Source organism: Harpia harpyja, chromosome 16, assembly GCF_026419915.1.
Source record: "Harpia harpyja isolate bHarHar1 chromosome 16, bHarHar1 primary haplotype, whole genome shotgun sequence".
NCBI classification, from domain to species: Eukaryota; Metazoa; Chordata; class Aves; order Accipitriformes; family Accipitridae; genus Harpia; species Harpia harpyja.
The window spans coordinates 25374246-25391397 of NC_068955.1; the positions used below are offsets into that span (position 1 = coordinate 25374246).

At 37.8% G+C, this 17152-nt stretch overlaps 2 protein-coding genes across 4 annotated transcripts in view; one reads left to right on the top strand and one right to left on the bottom strand.

The window, feature by feature from the left end:
- ELP4 (elongator acetyltransferase complex subunit 4) overlaps nt 1–7699 on the bottom strand; it is a 154419-nt gene extending 146720 nt beyond the window's left edge. Inside the window, exons 1-2 of the mRNA XM_052811628.1 lie at nt 7478–7699; nt 1539–1574 (exon numbers count right to left, since the gene is read on the bottom strand). Of these exons, the coding sequence (XP_052667588.1) occupies nt 1539–1574; nt 7478–7649 (208 nt within the window). The 5' untranslated portion in view covers nt 7650–7699. The remainder of the gene's footprint in view (nt 1–1538; nt 1575–7477) is intronic.
- A 73-nt stretch (nt 7700–7772) lies between these two features.
- The window catches only part of IMMP1L (inner mitochondrial membrane peptidase subunit 1), a 51750-nt gene continuing 42370 nt past the window's right edge, over nt 7773–17152 (top strand). For 2 of the 3 annotated variants that reach the window (XM_052811629.1, XM_052811630.1), the window contains exon 1: nt 7777–7827. The gene's annotated coding sequence lies outside the window, so the exon portion shown is untranslated. Of the gene's footprint in view, nt 7828–17152 lie in introns of all 3 variants that reach the window. The other variant, XM_052811631.1, reaches the window with a different exon arrangement.

Sequence of the window (17152 nt, forward strand, 5' to 3'; positions counted from 1 at the left end):
TGCAATGAGAAACTGGCCTTTTTATCTGTAATAACACCTTTTTTACTTTTACCTTCCAGATTTTACCTACCAATTTCGAATCTATTGACAGTTGTCTTCCTGTAATCCACTGTTTTAACTTAAAATAATAAACTAATTTTTAAGGCTTTAATGCAGGATTTTTGGCACTTAATATGCAGGCACTCAGACATTGCTCAAATAGCTTTGCAATGGGATATGTCTTTTCAACACTCCCACAAATAAGGAAATTGAGGTGCTTTACCTCTTATTTAGTGGGAGAAACAATCACACAACTTTCTATACTCCAACAGTTCAGAGAAATTGCAGTGACTGGAAAGCTAAGAGCTAGATCTGTTGTCCCTAGGTTCCTAGTTCTCTGTTCCAGCAACTTGGTATCAAAAAGCAGTATTTAAATTGTTATACTATTTAAGATGTGAACACAGATTACAGATGCAGATGTTTTCCACATAACTACAGGTTTTTCTCTAATAACCTTTCATTTTTTTCCTGTAATATCAGTTCTTTTTGCTAGGAAAGTAACAAGCTTGAAAGTTTCTCATAAGAACCACTAATCTGATAAACATTTAAAATAGGAAAAAAAAAGACATTTCTATCACCATTCAGCCCTTACATCATTTTGAAGTAGTTTTGTATCCTTAGAAGCCCAAGATTAATGTACTGATGTGACAAATCAGATGGTATCTCCTTCAATTTCTCTTCTGCAATAATGATCGTCTTATATGCTGAAATTGTATGCACTTACAAGTCTAACTTGTAAGAAGCTAGTCTTCCCTCAAAATTGTGTTTTTGGCTGCTATGCTTAAACTGAGGGTCCTGGGAAATGTTTCTTGGCTCTAAGTCCAGTACATACCCTGGGGATATGAAGACAAGATGTATGTGTACAATAGTCCTCTTCCCCTTTGCTACACTTTAAACAGAAAAGAAAGCTGGGCATCTCAGCTGTGATGGAGACATGATACCAGCCAGTTTCAATGTAGTCTGCAAAGGGAATTCTGTTGTAACCTATTTAATCATATCAGTGTGCCTCATCCACATCCTAACAGAAAGCAGGCTTCCATCAGCTTTCTCTTAGTTGACTCTGGCAACCAAAAGATTAAAAGATTCTGTATTTCACATCTTCCTCAGAAAGCCAAATTTTAAAAAAACCCCACCTTTGTGATGATAAACAGACTGAATCTTACAGGAAATCAAGTAGTTTAGAAAATCTTAAATAATTTGAAAATTTTCCTAGAAAGTCCTGACATTTGCTAAACACCCTGCTTTCAAACAGAATTCCGTGGTATTCTTCTTGGGGGCTCAAACCTATCTAAAAGTAAGGTTTTGATCCACCTCCAGTAATTCTTGAAATAGACAATAGTCCACTCCAAAGGCTATCCAAAGTGAAGGGGCCTGAGAGTTATACTTTCTTAAAGTCTGAGTTTAAAAAACAATGAAAAGACAGGTTATTTGATAAATACATTAAAACGAGCAAAACACATCAAAATATGGCTTTAAGTATCTATATATTCTATACTAACCAATAAGAAGAAGGGTTCCAACAGCTACGCCTCCACCTGGAAACAAAACAAAATTAAGAATAAAGTAAGACTACATTTTAATACTATGTTAGAGAACAATTAAGTTTTCTTAGTTTATAAGTCAAAGAAAGGTGATAACGGGGAATTTAAAAATATAAAAGTGAACAACATTTTAATTACCTTTGCAATACTTCCTACAATTCTCTATTATGAAATAATTATACATTACATGTAATTATATATTACACATTACAATTACTTTCACAATATACTGTACTATCATCATTGTGGTAAAAAGATCCTGCAGAGCTCTACGCAACTACGCTCAAGTACTACAATAATGATGCACGGTCTGAGCTAGCGAATTTTTACTTGGATGACTCAAGTGAGTAAACATTCTCCAAATTAAATCTGTATTAATCACTATCAAGTGATATTTCTTAGTATCAAGAACCAAGTATGTAAAGTGACCTACTAAGAGGCTAGCAAATTCCCACGCTAGCCAATGAGGCAAAATCCTGGCTCCACTAGTTTTTATCTTATTACTGAAAACAGACATAGCAATAAGACAGGTAGGATTTCACCCCATGAAACCTGGACTGACAGATCATAAACATCATAACACATCTGAAAAAAAATATACTATAAAGTCTTTTGTAGTATGTCTTGGACATAAAAACAACTCTATGAATGCAGTTGATTGAAATATTTGTTCAAAAATAAAAATACATTTTGACAGATTTATACATGGCCACTATTATTTTTCTTTCTTTCTGCTTAAACAATTACAATCAATGCTTATGTTCCAATCACAGATGACTGAATGAATAATAGACAGAATAGAATACTCTCAATATGTTTTGATACATAGATGCTTATACCATTGATCTCAACAGTGTGGAGGACCAGAAAAAATAATCTATGAACTCCCATCCTGACTGCGTTATTTCCTCCTTGAAGAGAGAGCAAGCATAATTATGTAGCAGTCGTTTAAATGGTTGTCCCAAGAAGGAATTTTTACAAAGATGGTAAAAGAATTAATATTTTATTCTAGGTGAAGAGTAAACTGATTTATAATCTGCATTCCAAGACTGAAAATAGTGGAATAACTTGAAATCAAGCTACAAATATTTTGTTGAACAATCATATAAGATTGTGACAGGAAAGCTAAAAATTCCTGGAAGTGTTCAGATGGCCATATGTAATCAGCCTATTGTAGTGTTTTGCATGAAGGAAACTGCAGTATATCTTCTGCACCTACACACTGCTTTAAAAGCAAGTTAGGAGCAAATTGAATCACATCAGCACAATATCCAAAGTTCTTGATAAAAGAAGTCAATTCTGGACTGCATAGATGGACTCTAGTGAACAGGATAATTCAGTCTATCAATTTAAGAGCTCATTAAAGTTCACTTGAAATTGATTCTAATAGGGATTGGATCAACTTCTTAATCTTTAGCTCTGCTAGTGGGACTACGAATGTCTGTAGCACCTGTAATGTTGATATATACCCAGAAGGAAGAGAAAAAGCAAACTTCTCTCCCATGGGCCAAAAAAATGCTAATATTGTTGCATAACACCTGAATTAAAACCACAACAGAATAACTTTGTAATCATGTCATGATGTACCACAATTTGTGCAGTATATCACAGTGCAAATGTTTAGTCAGCTACTAACTTCACAGTTGTAGTTCAACACATCAGTTTTTTTAAGCTATGCTCCTGAGTCAAGATGTACAAATGCCTCAATATTTACAGCAAGCTTATCAAGCAATCAAGCATTTCCTAGATACTTAAGAAAAACCCCAACTGTAAGTAGTTTATCGGAAAGTTAGAATCACTCATGAAATCCCCATGTTCTAATCCACCAATTTTTGTTTCATTTTATTTTTTTGGGAGATAAATGCAAACTAACCCAAAAGATGTACTGCAGGGGAAAGGAGAAAAAAAGACCAAAATCAGAAATCATACAGGTGGTTGGTACAAAGTATGCTTCCAATATTCACTGCATGCAGTTGTTCATGGAGACAGAACACACAGGTTACTAACAACAGTTGTTAGCACATGTTCTATATAGCACATAGAAAAAAAAAAGCTCAAAATTATGAGATTTTACCAAATCATAGCTTGACATAGAAAAGATGATCAAAATAGCCATAAGTAATGTATTACCTCATGGCAATGAGGACTTAAAATCTTGGTTATAAAAATCTCACTTGTAGCCACCACAGAAGTAGTCTCTTCTGCTTTTAAATTGCTTGCACAAGAGAGAATTTGTTTGTCAAACAGTATGTCAGTGCAGTTGAAATTCTCACAAGATATATTTGCAGATCATCAATTGTACTGTCTCTTTTTACAAGCCAGAGTTGTAACATATGTGCACATACCCTGGTTGCTAAAGGCAAACTCAGGTCAGAAGATTGGCTTTACATTATCAGATGTAGGGAACAGTTTGAACAAGTGTATTCTATTAGATGGAATGTAAAATTATTGCAGTTACCATGGTTACATATTCATATTACAATGAACAACAATAATAGTAAATTAAGCAAAAAACAGATGACATGAAAAAGTAGCAGGAATGCTGACAGAATCAAAAGGAAGAGGTAAAATCTTCAAGTCTCCTAAGAAAACTGCTGTGAGCTTGTAATTCTTTCTAATTTTGCTATTTTAATTTTTCTTTGCCAGTATCTAAGGCAGTGGTACACGTAAACAACTAAGGAAAACTTGTAACTCTCCGCATTGCTACCTACAGCAATATGATTTAAGATCTTATGGACAGAAACGCAACAAACTTTGCAAGTTGATAAGTGTCCCCATTGTTTTCAAAGCATATCTGTGACCTCCTTCCAAGCAGCTTGAAACAAAACGTTCAATACCAAGCATGTGATGGTTATATTACAGCTCATTACAGAGAACTGCTTCAGCACAAATCAAGCATATATGGTCTATAAACCTTGAAAATAAACTTGAATATAAAGGCTGGAGATGTAAAGAACATCTTAATGGTAACACAGCATTTGAAATCCAGCATTTATCTACCACTTCTTTTTGAAAAGAAATGCATTTATTAAGAAGACCTAGCTATCAACAATAATGTAACAAATCAGACAGTAGCTGTAGAGTAAAAGAAATTCCTCCAGGTATCCTCTGCCTTTTCCTCTCTTCAAAAGTTTCTAATTAGACCTCTGTTTGATGACACCATGGTTTCCCTTACTCACACTTATTCATAAGCTATATCTTCATGTCTGGCAAATACTACTGTATCTGGGTTGCAGCTTCTGGACAAGGCAAATTTAAATCCAGGCACAAAGCGAGAGATCTAGAAGACTGCCTGGTGACCATTAAAAAATATGTCTATGAAAAATACCAGACTAAATCAGTTTATAGTAACTTTCATTGGGAATTTATACCGAAAGGTTTGTCCTCAGTCCCTGGTGACAATAAAATTAAATATTTTGTAGTCAATTATTTAACTGCTAGTGGCCAAGATGAAAGAAAAAAAGTAAGCATTTTTTAAGAAACACATAAACAGCAATCTGCAAGACATTTATGAAACATTTCCACACACCCCCAAAAAGGACACAAAGGAGACCAAGTACAATACTTGTACAGTCACCAGCATAGTGGGCTGCATCAACAGAAGCTCAGACAGTTGGTCAAGGGATGTGACTATTTCCCTTTACTCAGCACTCATTAGATCACATCTGGAATACAATGTCCAGTTTGGGGCCCCTCGGTACAAGAAAGAAGTAAACATAAACTTAAGTGAGTCCAGCAGAGGGGAACAGAGATGGGGCAAATGACCCAAGAGGAGTGGCTGAAGGAACTGAGCTTGTTTAACCTGGAGAAGAGAGAAAGATCTAATAGCAGCCTGCTGGTACCTAAGAGAAGCTACTGAGAAGACAGTTTAGCTCTTTGCTGAGGTGCACAGTGGGAGGGCAAGAAACAACAGGCATAAACTGAAACAGGAAAAGTTCCAAGTGGATATAACGAAAAAGAAAATTCCCTACAGACATAACTAAGCATTGGACTGGGTTGTCCAAAGAGGCTGTGAAATCTCTGCCATTGCAGATTTTCAAGACTCAAATGGACAAAGCCCTGAGCAACCAACTCTGAATTCAGTGCTGAGCCTGCTTTAAGATTGCAGTAGATGAATTCCTGAGGCCTCTCCCCAGCCTCCAAAATCAATGATTCTGTACAGGTCTGGCCCACCTAGCTGGGTGGTCTGTCTCCAGCAATGCCTAATACCTGGTGTCAGTGGAAATTTTATTATAGTACAGCATGTTTGGCATGAGTCTTTCCTGGCCTACCCACTTAGCCTCCAGAAATCAGTGATTTAAGGGCTAGGAGGTTACGAAAGATTTAACATAGGAATAGAGAGTTTTCCATTTTTTCAAAGATGCCACAACCCCAAAACTATCTTATAAGTATTTTCAAAAGTTGCTATTCCTAGGGTTGAAGAACTTTCTTGATGTTCAAGTGTAAAACTTGTTAAGGTCAGGAAATTACTGAATATTTAAAAGACAAGGAAAGGGTGCTTTAGAAGGGATCCTGGGTTTACGGGAAGAAGTGTCCCCAGTTTCCATTACAAACCACTAATTATGTTAGCAAGTGCCTGGACATTTAGGAGACTGTCACCATGGGAACTGTCTATATCTGACCCATGCTGTGCAAAATCCACTGTTTATAAAAGGGAATATGAAGAACCGGAATATTCAATGCAAATCTTATATTTATGTAATTAAAGGGGTTCACAAATTACACTCACTTAATGAAATACTTCTCTCTTAAGGAGGAAGAGCTTTCTCCACAAGGATGCAAATCCCTCTCGAAAGTACAGGTGTTCCCTACCAGACACACAAACACACAAAAGATACAGAAGTGTGATTCTGCTTAAGATACACAGGCTGAGAAAACTTAAATGGATACAACTTTTATATTTATCATTACTCATATAAAATATCCTTAGAAAGAAAAGTGGTATATTCCTATATTCCATGTACTCTTCCAAGGAAGAATGAACAAGCTAAAGTCAAGCCTTCCTCACCTAAAAGTAGTCCCATCTACGTACACTGAAGATGTACTGCAACTGTATCACTAGTTAGTAAAAGGATCATGCATCCCTAGTGCATACAGGTAAAACACGCTGTTTATATGAGCAAAATGAATTAGTTCCCAATCCAAGTAAGCCGTGCTAGTTCATGCCACAGATCATAACATAGCAATGGTCACAACAGATCAGTCCAAGGAACTATCCTGCATCTTGACACTGACAGCAGGCAAAAGCAGATTCACCGACAGTAAGAACAGCATCACACCAGCGTACCTTATCTAAACGGGGCATTTATAATGATGTAGCAGTGGCGAGCAAGACAGAAAAGGCACACTGAGAATCCAGTCTCATGGTCAAATGCATCCTAAAAATTGCCATACTAAAGAACCAGAACTACACCACGTTCAACTACGAGTTAATTCAGCAAACATGTTTTTTTCAAAACCGAAAACTTCAGACCCCTTACTGTGACAGTTTGCAATACGACAGGACTGTGTTACTAAGTAAATCTACAGAGTAGCTTTCCACTCTGGAAAGGTTGCTTAAACCGATTTAAATGAACGCTAAACGGCGATCTTCTCCGCAAGCAGCCTACGCAGCGGGCGCACCTGCCCGCACCGCCTCCCTCCTCCTCACACGGGGGCGGGGGGGCTCAAGGCGGGAAACGGATCCTGCTTTGCCCCTTCCTCTTCCCACCCTCCCCGTCCTCCCCCCAGTCCCGGGAACTGTGGGGAGGAAGGAAAAGCCTGCGGGAGTAGCTGCGGGGTCACGGAAGGTAAATGACAGGCAGGCCCTGGCAAAGGAGAGGGCCGCCGGGCGGGAGAGGAGGGCCGGCAGCAGCCGGGTCCCGGGTCCCGGGTCCCAGGTCCCGCTCCCCACCAACCTAGCACACAGTCCAGGGAGGGGAGCCCGCTGGAGAGCAGCAGCTGCCCGTGGCGAACGGAAGGCCGAGTGCCGGCGACAGCGGCCAGGCGGCTGCCGGCCGCGGCCTTCCGCTGGAAGCTGGTGGCCCCGCGGCCCCGCGCCGCCCCGCCGGCCGCTGGGGCTGCCGCCATCTCGGCTGCCTCTCGGTTGACAGGAGCGAGGGGACGCCGGGAAGAATCAAGCCCTTTCCTCTCCACCAATGGGAGAGCGGCATGGGAGACGCGCTATCCAATGGGAGGCCGCGTTGTTTGCACGTCCCGGGCTAAAGGGGCGGGGGAAGGGTTAGGGCGCCCGGTAGCGAGCAGGCAGGTGAGTGTGGCGGGGCCGGGCCGGGCCGGAGGGCGCGGGGTGCTGCTTCGGCGGGGGTCCTGGGCCTTGAGGGGTCCTGGGGCTGAGGGGGGCCAGTAGCGGGAGGCGGCGGCCGCGCCTCGTCCCGCCCTGGCGCGGGGCCGGCGTGAGGAGGCGTGGGTAGTGCGGTGCCGGTGACTCGGCCGTGCTGTGGGGGGGACAACCCCGCTTTCCTCTGGGGGGGGGGCCGGGCGAGGCGTCGGTGAGGCTCGAAGCAGAGCGAGTCGTGAAGGGAGAGGCCTGGCCTGCGCACTCCTGGGTTACCTCGTCAGGCTCTGTGCCGCGCCGTCGGCATCACCCTCTTCAAAAACAAGCTGTTCTTGTGTGCCAGCCTGGACGCGAGTAGGAAGGCAAAAGTATTTCTGAAACTTTCTTTTTCTGCTCACGGTGTTTTAAGTAACTGTATGTAACATAGTATGTAAGCATGCTTGGAGTCCTTCTCTTGTTTGTAAATAGCCGCGGATCTGTAATAAACGTATGATTTAAGACCTCTCACTTGGAAGCAAGACTTTGCATCAATATGATGGCTCTGGACCATGTCATAAGTTAAGAGCTGTAGCAGAAAAAGTTGCTTTGTGTGAGAAATGTGATTTCTGTGCTTTTTTTTTTTGGTAGCATTTACTGTTGAATCTGTTGCTAATACCATAGAAAGTTTTTTGTGTATTTTGGAAGATTAGCATGTTCTTTACTCTTTATTAGCAATTTGTAGATAGTAGCCTATGGCCTTGTACATGGCAGCAAACAACTGCCCTAAACTGAGTATATGTAAAAACTGGTGAGATATCTGAACTTGATGTTTCCTTTTCTGTTCATGTAATATACAAAGACATTAAAATGCTTTTTATCTTAATGAAGAATTTTAGTATGCTTGCTTTGTAAATCAACACTTTGTTATAGTACTCTAAATTTAAGAGAAATCCCTATGTGCATATAGAATAGCCACTATCACAAGTATTTGTGTATTTTTTTAATCTGTTGGTACTTCAGATGCATCCCAAGCTACTTGAAGACAATTGCACATAGCAGGATGTACTAATGAGGCTCTAATGTTATAATTCCCCACTCTCAATCTTTAATCTCAATGAATGATTTTTGTTATTGCTGTAAGCCATGGTTTTTGAACACCTGTGGTTGTTGAGCCATTTTTTTTTAATTGAGGAAAAAAATAATCCTCATATTAAATATGAACAGCAAGAAAGAGCAACAATATGTTAATAATCCTGAACCTCAGAAGTTTTTCCTTCATAGCAAATTCAAACTCAGGAGCATGAAGTTTCAGTATTATGCAATTTCACCAGCTAGGAAGACATTTGTTTTGCTGCTGGCCAAGCTTCTTCACATGTTAGGCAGTGGACAGTTTTAAGATTTTTATCTTGAGTAGCAAGAGTTTGTCTTAAAAGTTTTATATTTGCTGCTAAACTGTGAAATACTGAATAATATTTAATTTCAAATGTAGATTATTGTTCAGTGAAAGGAGTATTTGTCTTTAGAGGAAAAAATCAAAGGATGCATTTGAAAACATGGTGAGAAATAAATATACCTATTAAATGTCACTTCTGTAGGATCTGACTAATGATTTGTGAATATCTGCAATAGGAAAGACTTTAACAAAATAAAGTCATAAAGCATAATTCACAACTCTTTTTTAAGAGTTCAAGAATCTGTTTATTGTCAGTGGGATCCTATGGTGTAAATTCTGTATAATTGAGTGAGGAGACTGAAACTTAGAGTTCTCCACTTTTAAAACATCATGTCAACTCTTCCATTTCCTACTGTACTGTCATTCTGGAGTCTGGATACCTAAATATTTCAGATATGAGTGCTTGCACATGTGTGTAACTATTAAAAATTGCAGTGTATCTATTGGGGAACTTTTTTTTATAAAATGCTTGTAACCCAATGAGGTTATCTTTGATAAGTTACCACTTACCTATGAGAAAAAGAATCAAATTACATACTACATGCACTTTGTCTCAGTGATTGTTTTCCCCATTCCAAGTAGTACATTTCCTTTTGTTACTTCAGTGAGACAAAGTACTTACTTGCTTGTTTTTTTTTAAATAAAATAGACTAATATAGGTTGCATTAACTTTACAGTATAGGTGTAAACATACATCCAGGGCTGAGTCCTCTCTTTTGTTTTTCCATTTCTCATTAGTACTTCTCTGACAGGTAGTTTTTATGCTTTTTTCCTTACCTCATTTTCCTACAGGGCAACTAAAACTAGAAGCTAAATAATTCCTTCTTTTTTTCTCTTTAATTTTGGAGCCCACATAATGAAAGCATTTTGCAATTGGGAATACTTGTGCTGTGGTGCTACCTTTTTTAGAGTTTCTTGATTAAAGTGCAAGTTTACTGGAAATCTCAGCATCTCCTGAGCTGATATAATAGGTCAGTGTTACTAAAAAAGGAAGTCTCATTTCCTTTTCCTCTGCTTCTAGTCCAACAAACCCTGGTGCTTGTCAGATCCTTTCTTGAGCTAATTCAGCTCACTAATCTGACTTGGAACTGTCTATCGACTTTCTTAATAGTTTCATTTTGTGTCGTACTGCCAAGTTGATGCAACAAGGAAAAGGGCATATACACACAGTGGGGAGGGGGTAGCTGAACCTTCTACCTCTTGCTGACTGTGAAGCTTGCAGCTATTTCAGAATTTCATGTATTTTTAAATAAAGTGATATTTTTGTTACAAATTTTGTGAGTTGACATCCTTTGAAATACAGAGAAACTGTCTCTTGCATTGTAACTAATAACAGGAGAGACTGTTTCAGATATTAAAAAAAATATCGAGAAGTAGAAATAGTTTTTCAGTGTAAGAACTGAATGTTAAGAAGTACTGCAGTAGTTCTGTTTGTGATGTTCATTTTTCCTCTGTTACCTTTTAAGATGATGGTTACAGTTAAAGTCCTATTGATTTAGAAGGCAGGTGGAAATAAGCGATTTTTCAAAGATTTAATTTTTTTTTAAATTTAACTATTTAATACAATAAAGCTTTACAAATGAATATGTGCTTATAAAAACACCACTTAAAATATCTGACTTACCTGCATTTCATTTCAGATGAGTATAGAAGAAACTAATTTTATGGAAATGTCTTTATTTTTAAGTCAATGATGTTTCATTTTCAGGAAGAATAATAGCTTTTTCACTCTCTTTGAATGATACTAAAGGTTTGCTTATGTTCACATGTCCACTTTCCAAAAGATGAATTTCCAGCCATTGTAAAAGATCCCACTAGGGGCTGTCTGACAGAAAAGAAAGCAAGACCGCAGGAATTGTAATTCTAGGTATTACTATATAAAAAACTGCCTCATCCTCAAATACACATTAGTAGGTAGATAGGTCCTACTATTCCTGCTCTAGGGGTGGAATTGAAATGCAGAGAAACTAAACACAGAAATGATTGCAAGTGATCAGGAAATGTCTTGGCAAGTTTTTTCTTGTCAGCTGAGCTATGGCAACTATGGTCATACTCAGCTCATTGTAAAATGGAGAAGTTTAAACCTTTGTGTCCAGATCGGGATGTCTTAAACATAGAATAATCAGCTTTTCTTTCTTGCCGCTCACATATTATCATGTAGACCTGATTAAATGTTTATGTCAATTTTAACTGCAAATCCTAACTCTAGTATGAAGAAATCAAGCGCTCTCTTTTCCATTTTTTGTAAACTTGGTGATCCAATTCAACTACTTACCTATGCCAAATGCAGATTCTAAGATGGATTAAGAGGATTTTGGGTGAGAATTCCCTAAGGAAAAAATGGAGGGAATACAATGGGTGACTGAGAGAGCAATCAAAACATTTGGGAAAAGGTATGCTTGGAATTTGATCTGCAAGTATGTTTGTAGTTTCTCTTCAAAAGCTGTAGCCTACGGATTTGGTGAAAATCCTAGTGTCCCCAAAGTAGCAGCACTTCTTAAAGTGTGCTTTAGATATATCTCCTTGATAAGAGGAAAGACACCTGTTGTGGCTGTCACTGCCTCTCTTCTTTGTTTACTGCATGCAGCCTGCGTGGGTTGCAGATGTAAACTCTTAGGACCTTCAGTTAATGCAAGCTGAGGCTGTATTGTGCGAGCAGTGTTTCTCAATAAGACCATGTTATTGACGTACATACTTTATTTTCCTTGGTTTTAATTGTGCCTTGCAAGATTCAGTGTATGCTCTTGTCCTTCTGTGGCAATAGGCAAAATGCTGTCCATTTTGGAATAAAACATATCAGTGCATTTTGTTTCAAAACCATATGTCTGCCTGATCAGTTTTCAGTAATATTTTTCTGTTGGGTTTACATATGGGATAGAGAACTAGAAAACTGCATCCTAATGGCAGTTCTAATTCATAATCTTATTAGCGTTTGCTGTTACATCGCCAAGCTGCTTCCCTCATCAGTTCTGGAATGTGATGGTATTAGACTGTACTGATTAAAGTTTTATAGTCACCAAATCAGATTAGCTATTGAGTCACCTGACTAGGTAGGGTTTGCAGTCATGTGATCCAGTGCCCTGCTGAGCTCCCGCTGGGAGCTGAAACAAGGTAGTTTGCTTTTGAGATGTTCTTAAGTATCTAACAGCATGGGTCGTGGATTATGGCTGCAAAGAAGATGGCTTCATTTTCCTGATCTTTGAACTAGCTAGAATGGGATAAGTTTGAAAGTGCAGGATCTTCAGGCCATGAGCCAACAACTGGAAAGAATGTTTAATCCTGGAAGTTGTGACACCAAAAGTCCTGGGTTTTTTTTCAGTATGAAAAAGCTTAAAGACTACTTATCCAATCAGTCTGTGGAAAACGCAAGGATTAGTGGGAGGGTTTAAGACATACCAATTGTATGATATTACATAAAACATGATATGATTTTCTTCAGAAAGCCTCTGGATGTTACCTAAATGCATCCCTGTGGGTATACTGAACAACAGAGATGAAAATTTAAACCTGTGTCTAATTTAAACAGCTCCTTTAAAATAGAAGTGAATAAATTAGGAGACATGAGTTAAAGTGGTATGTGCTGAAGACAATAATAAATCATAAAAAAAGTGATTGTAGTTTCAGATTATAAAAATGTACAGTGTAGTATTAATGAAACTTGCGGAACAGTAATATTGAAAATGACTTGTAAGTTGCATGTACTGTCTTAAGCATCATACAGATTAGTGGTATATTTCATAGAGATTATTTTCCTTCTGTTTATCATAAAAAGAGGAGTTTCAGTTAAAAAAACCTAACTTAAAAATACTTGTAAGATAGGACTAAAAGCAATAAGGGAAAAAAAGAATCCAACAACTAGAAAGGAGTATTATTTGTATTACGGTTTTTGATATTCTGTAATGTTTTCCATATGGGGTTCCATGTCCATATAAAGCTTACTTCAGGATAAAAAACTAGAAATTAAGACAGATTGATTCTAGCCTTTTCAGATGCTTATCATCCAGAAATCTATTTCATGTTGAATACAGATGGCTGCCCTCAAAGAATAAAAGTTTGTCACTTCAGCACGTCAGTGGAAGAGGTGAAGAGTAAACTTAGTGTTTCAACTGGAAAAACCTAATTTAAATGCGTTGATATTTTCAGCCTTCATTTTTGTCTTCCAGTTGTATCTGCACATATTTCATTAAACAGGCTTTTCTAAAGCTAGGTAAATAGTGTAGGTAATTATGATTTATGGAAAGGAAAGGTTAATAGCTGTGACTTTTTAAAATGTAATTTATATTAGTGCAGTTTATGCAAAGGTACAGAATAACTTACATTACATGTGCTTTTAGAGCCTAAGATTCACTGAATATCTGTAAAAATACATGTATCATTGAAATTAGTTTATAATTGCCATAGCATTTTTTCCTGATATGCTGGTATTACAAAGGTTAAGAATTGGCACACTTTGGATTTCAAAAAAGCGTTGTGTTTTCTGCTAGGTTGTTAGGGCTTTTAGTCTTCAAAGGCATTATTCCAAATAACCATGTTGTTTCTATTACAAATCTACAGTATCAGCAGGTGCTGGAATACAGACAATGTTTGCTCCTCACCTACATTGTGGGGTTTTATAGAAGGTGCTTTTTTTTTTTTTTTTTTTGGTTTAGCTGTTTTGTCCATCATCTCTGCAATATTGTGAGACCTGAAACCTGTGAAATGCTTTGGCAAAGCACTTGAGGCCTGACTGTGGCCAGAGAAGATTTAACCAATCACCTTAGAATTCTTTTAAAATTGGAGTTCATCTCTGCTTGCTGAAATATTTTTAAGGAGTTTTCATAATGGAGAATTTTCCGCCTCTTCTAAAGTTAGCCAAAACCAAACAGTGATGTTTCAACAAGAAGTACTTCTGCAGTAGTTTCTGAAATTAAAAGTAATCTGGGTCATAAGTCTTCTAGTTGCACAGACCCACCTGTCTGACCTCCCCTCTCACAAAGGAAATGTTATCGTTAACTCTTCTTATGCTTACAGGTAACTTCAGACTACTGTGCTGAAGTATAGAATCTGTATTGCTGACATTTTTCAGCTTAGCTTTCAACAACAGGCTCTGACATCTGTTGAAGTATGACGGGCATGCTAGGTGAGGTTCGGAAGGTTCCTACTCTGGGGTAGAATGGTGAACTGACAGTTAATTGAAAATAAGTCTCAAAACCTTGATGATTGCAAAGATGGGAATCTTTGACAACATGCTTACATGTAAGGAGGTAACTTCTTGGCGAGTCCCACAAAGTTGGAACCTCAGCTTTCCAGTGTGCTGGCCAACGATGTATTCTGATCATTGCAGCTTCCACAGATATTCCAGACAGGTGGGTTAATGCTAGCTTGGTTATTCAGCCACTGCCAGTGTGGAATTAACTTCAGATAGTGTAGTATCCTCTAACAAGCAGTTTTTTCCCCTGTATTGTCCATTCTGTCTTAGATTTATGAACTACTCAATGTTTAGTCTGATAAAGACAGGCAAAAGAGCAGTGGTTGAACTGAAATGCATATAGGTGTGTTACAAGGCGGTAGATGTAGTAATTTATATAGCACTGTGAATAGTGATGCAGTTACTGACCCAGTTCAGGGTGGCACTAGTTCTGGTTTTCCCAAGTAGTGGTGTCAGTCAGTGGCTTCACAAAAGTGTACAGCCCTCAGGTTTTGCTGAGGACAAGATACTGCAGAGTCGTAGGAACATTCAGATGTATTTGATGGACTTCTGTCTAGTTTCACAGCATTGTGACCATCCATGGAGTGGGGGATGAACCAAGATGTGCTGCTGTGAATAATTCTGTAGAGCTGTGTAACTATACCTTTCCTGAGCACAGAGATGGAAGTCTTGCTTGCTTTTCAAAAGATATGACTGTTGTAAAAACTTGTTTAGAATGGTAAACTAATGAGGTCATTGAGAGGTAGATGAAGAAAAGAGGCTTTCTGGACTTTAAGTAGGCAAGAATTACAATTTAGATTTTTCAGTGTGAATTATAAAGTTAAGTAAAACAAGCAAGCAATCTAGTAAAACTCACTTTAAATATAAAAAGCCAGATCAACTACTGGCTACTTGATAAAACTTACATTGTTCCAAATTTGGAATATTGTGATGAAAAAAACCCAGAAAACACTGAATATCTGGCTTTTTTGTAGCCTAGCAAACTTTTATTATTCTTTATCTCAATGGATTCAGCTTCTTCCAACTCTAATACTAAGCCTGCCAATTCCACACCAGAACTGCTGTATTTGCTGAAATCCCATTTCAGGAGCGTGTATCTAGGAGTAGGGCTACTTAAGCAAGCTTGCACCTCAGTGTTTGAGAATCACCTCTGTGATTCTCAAGTTACTATCTACTCAAGCCAAGTTATTATCTACTCAGTAATGCATTGAAGTTTGTGATGACTTGAGTTAGCTTTTGCTAGCTTAGATATTAGTGCTGTGATGGTAGCTGGAAAAGTTTGTTTTATTGTTGAAACCTTTATATTATATGAATTTCATAAGAATATGAAAAAAGTTTTGGTTATAGAAATATACATTTATCATAAGGTGCTTGAGTTGCATGGCTGCTACCATTTTTTTACCCCCAAGTACTATTTTGCATTTTGTGTGAGATTATGTATGTAAGATGAATAAAAATAAATTAATATTTAAAGTTGTAGCAACTGAAACAGATTGAGGGAAACTGAAATATCATCAGGGTCATAGAAACAAGAGATTGTAACTGGTAACTGCAGAGTAACTTACAATACTGTATTGTAAATGGGACAGACTTAAGGTTGTGGTTGCTAGTGTAAATGTGAGCTTCACTAATTGTTTCAAGGTCCTATCTTGTTTTTTGTATGAAAATATATATGTGTTATTTCATTACAATGGGACGCTCATTCTGGAGGAAGTAATTTATCTGAATTTTTAGTCTTAAAACTTATATGTACTTGATTCTAGTATTTCTTCAGTTTCCATATTTTCATTATTTCTGTGGATTAGAGCTGCCTTTGTGTCCCTAGCAGAGGAGGACAGGTAATTGAGCTTCTAAGTATGTTTTTATGTTTCTGAGAAAACAGCTGCACACTCTTGGAGCTGCATGTTTCCACCATTTCTCTTTATCAACTCCGCTTCCATTAGTCTCAAGAAGTGTGAAGCAGTGTTTGGTCTGATGTTCTCATGCTATTGTCAAGCAGCAGTGATTTTTTTTTAATAGAATTTTTAACATTTCTGGCATAAGACCTAAAATTCAGAAACGTTAAATTATAGGAAGATCATCAGCCTTCTCAGTGTGTACACAGCATCTGTGAAAGGAGCTGTATGACCAGTGACTCTTTTTCCTTTTAAAAAGGAAAAAGTGTATAAACTTAGATGAAATAAAATCTGATCACTTACTAGAACTTTATTAAACAGCTTGTAAGAAGGCAGTTCAGTCAGGGAGACAGAATATTAGTGAAGTTATACAATGATGTTTCTGTACTATTTTTCTGTTTTACAAGTACTTGTGTCCTCATTTGAAATTTGGATTTGGGGTGGTTATCTGTGGTAAAATAAGCCATATAGACCCTTTTTGGTAATCTGTTTGGTATCAGTGATAATGCATTTTATAGGGCTGGAGTGTGCTCAGCGTCTTGCAGGTACTCTGCACCTCAGCATATATCATTTGCTAAATTTGAGAAAGGCACCTGTACTTATTTGATTCACTAAGTAGTCAGTTTTCTTACTTATTATTGTGTCAGCTGTATCTTTTACTTTAAACCATCAAATTAAATAATAGTTTATGCTGGCTTTTTATTTTAGTTCATGCATTTAAAACCTGGAACTCAGATAAAAAGATAGTTTCAGAATAAATTCAGTATATTATTTATGAGTGGA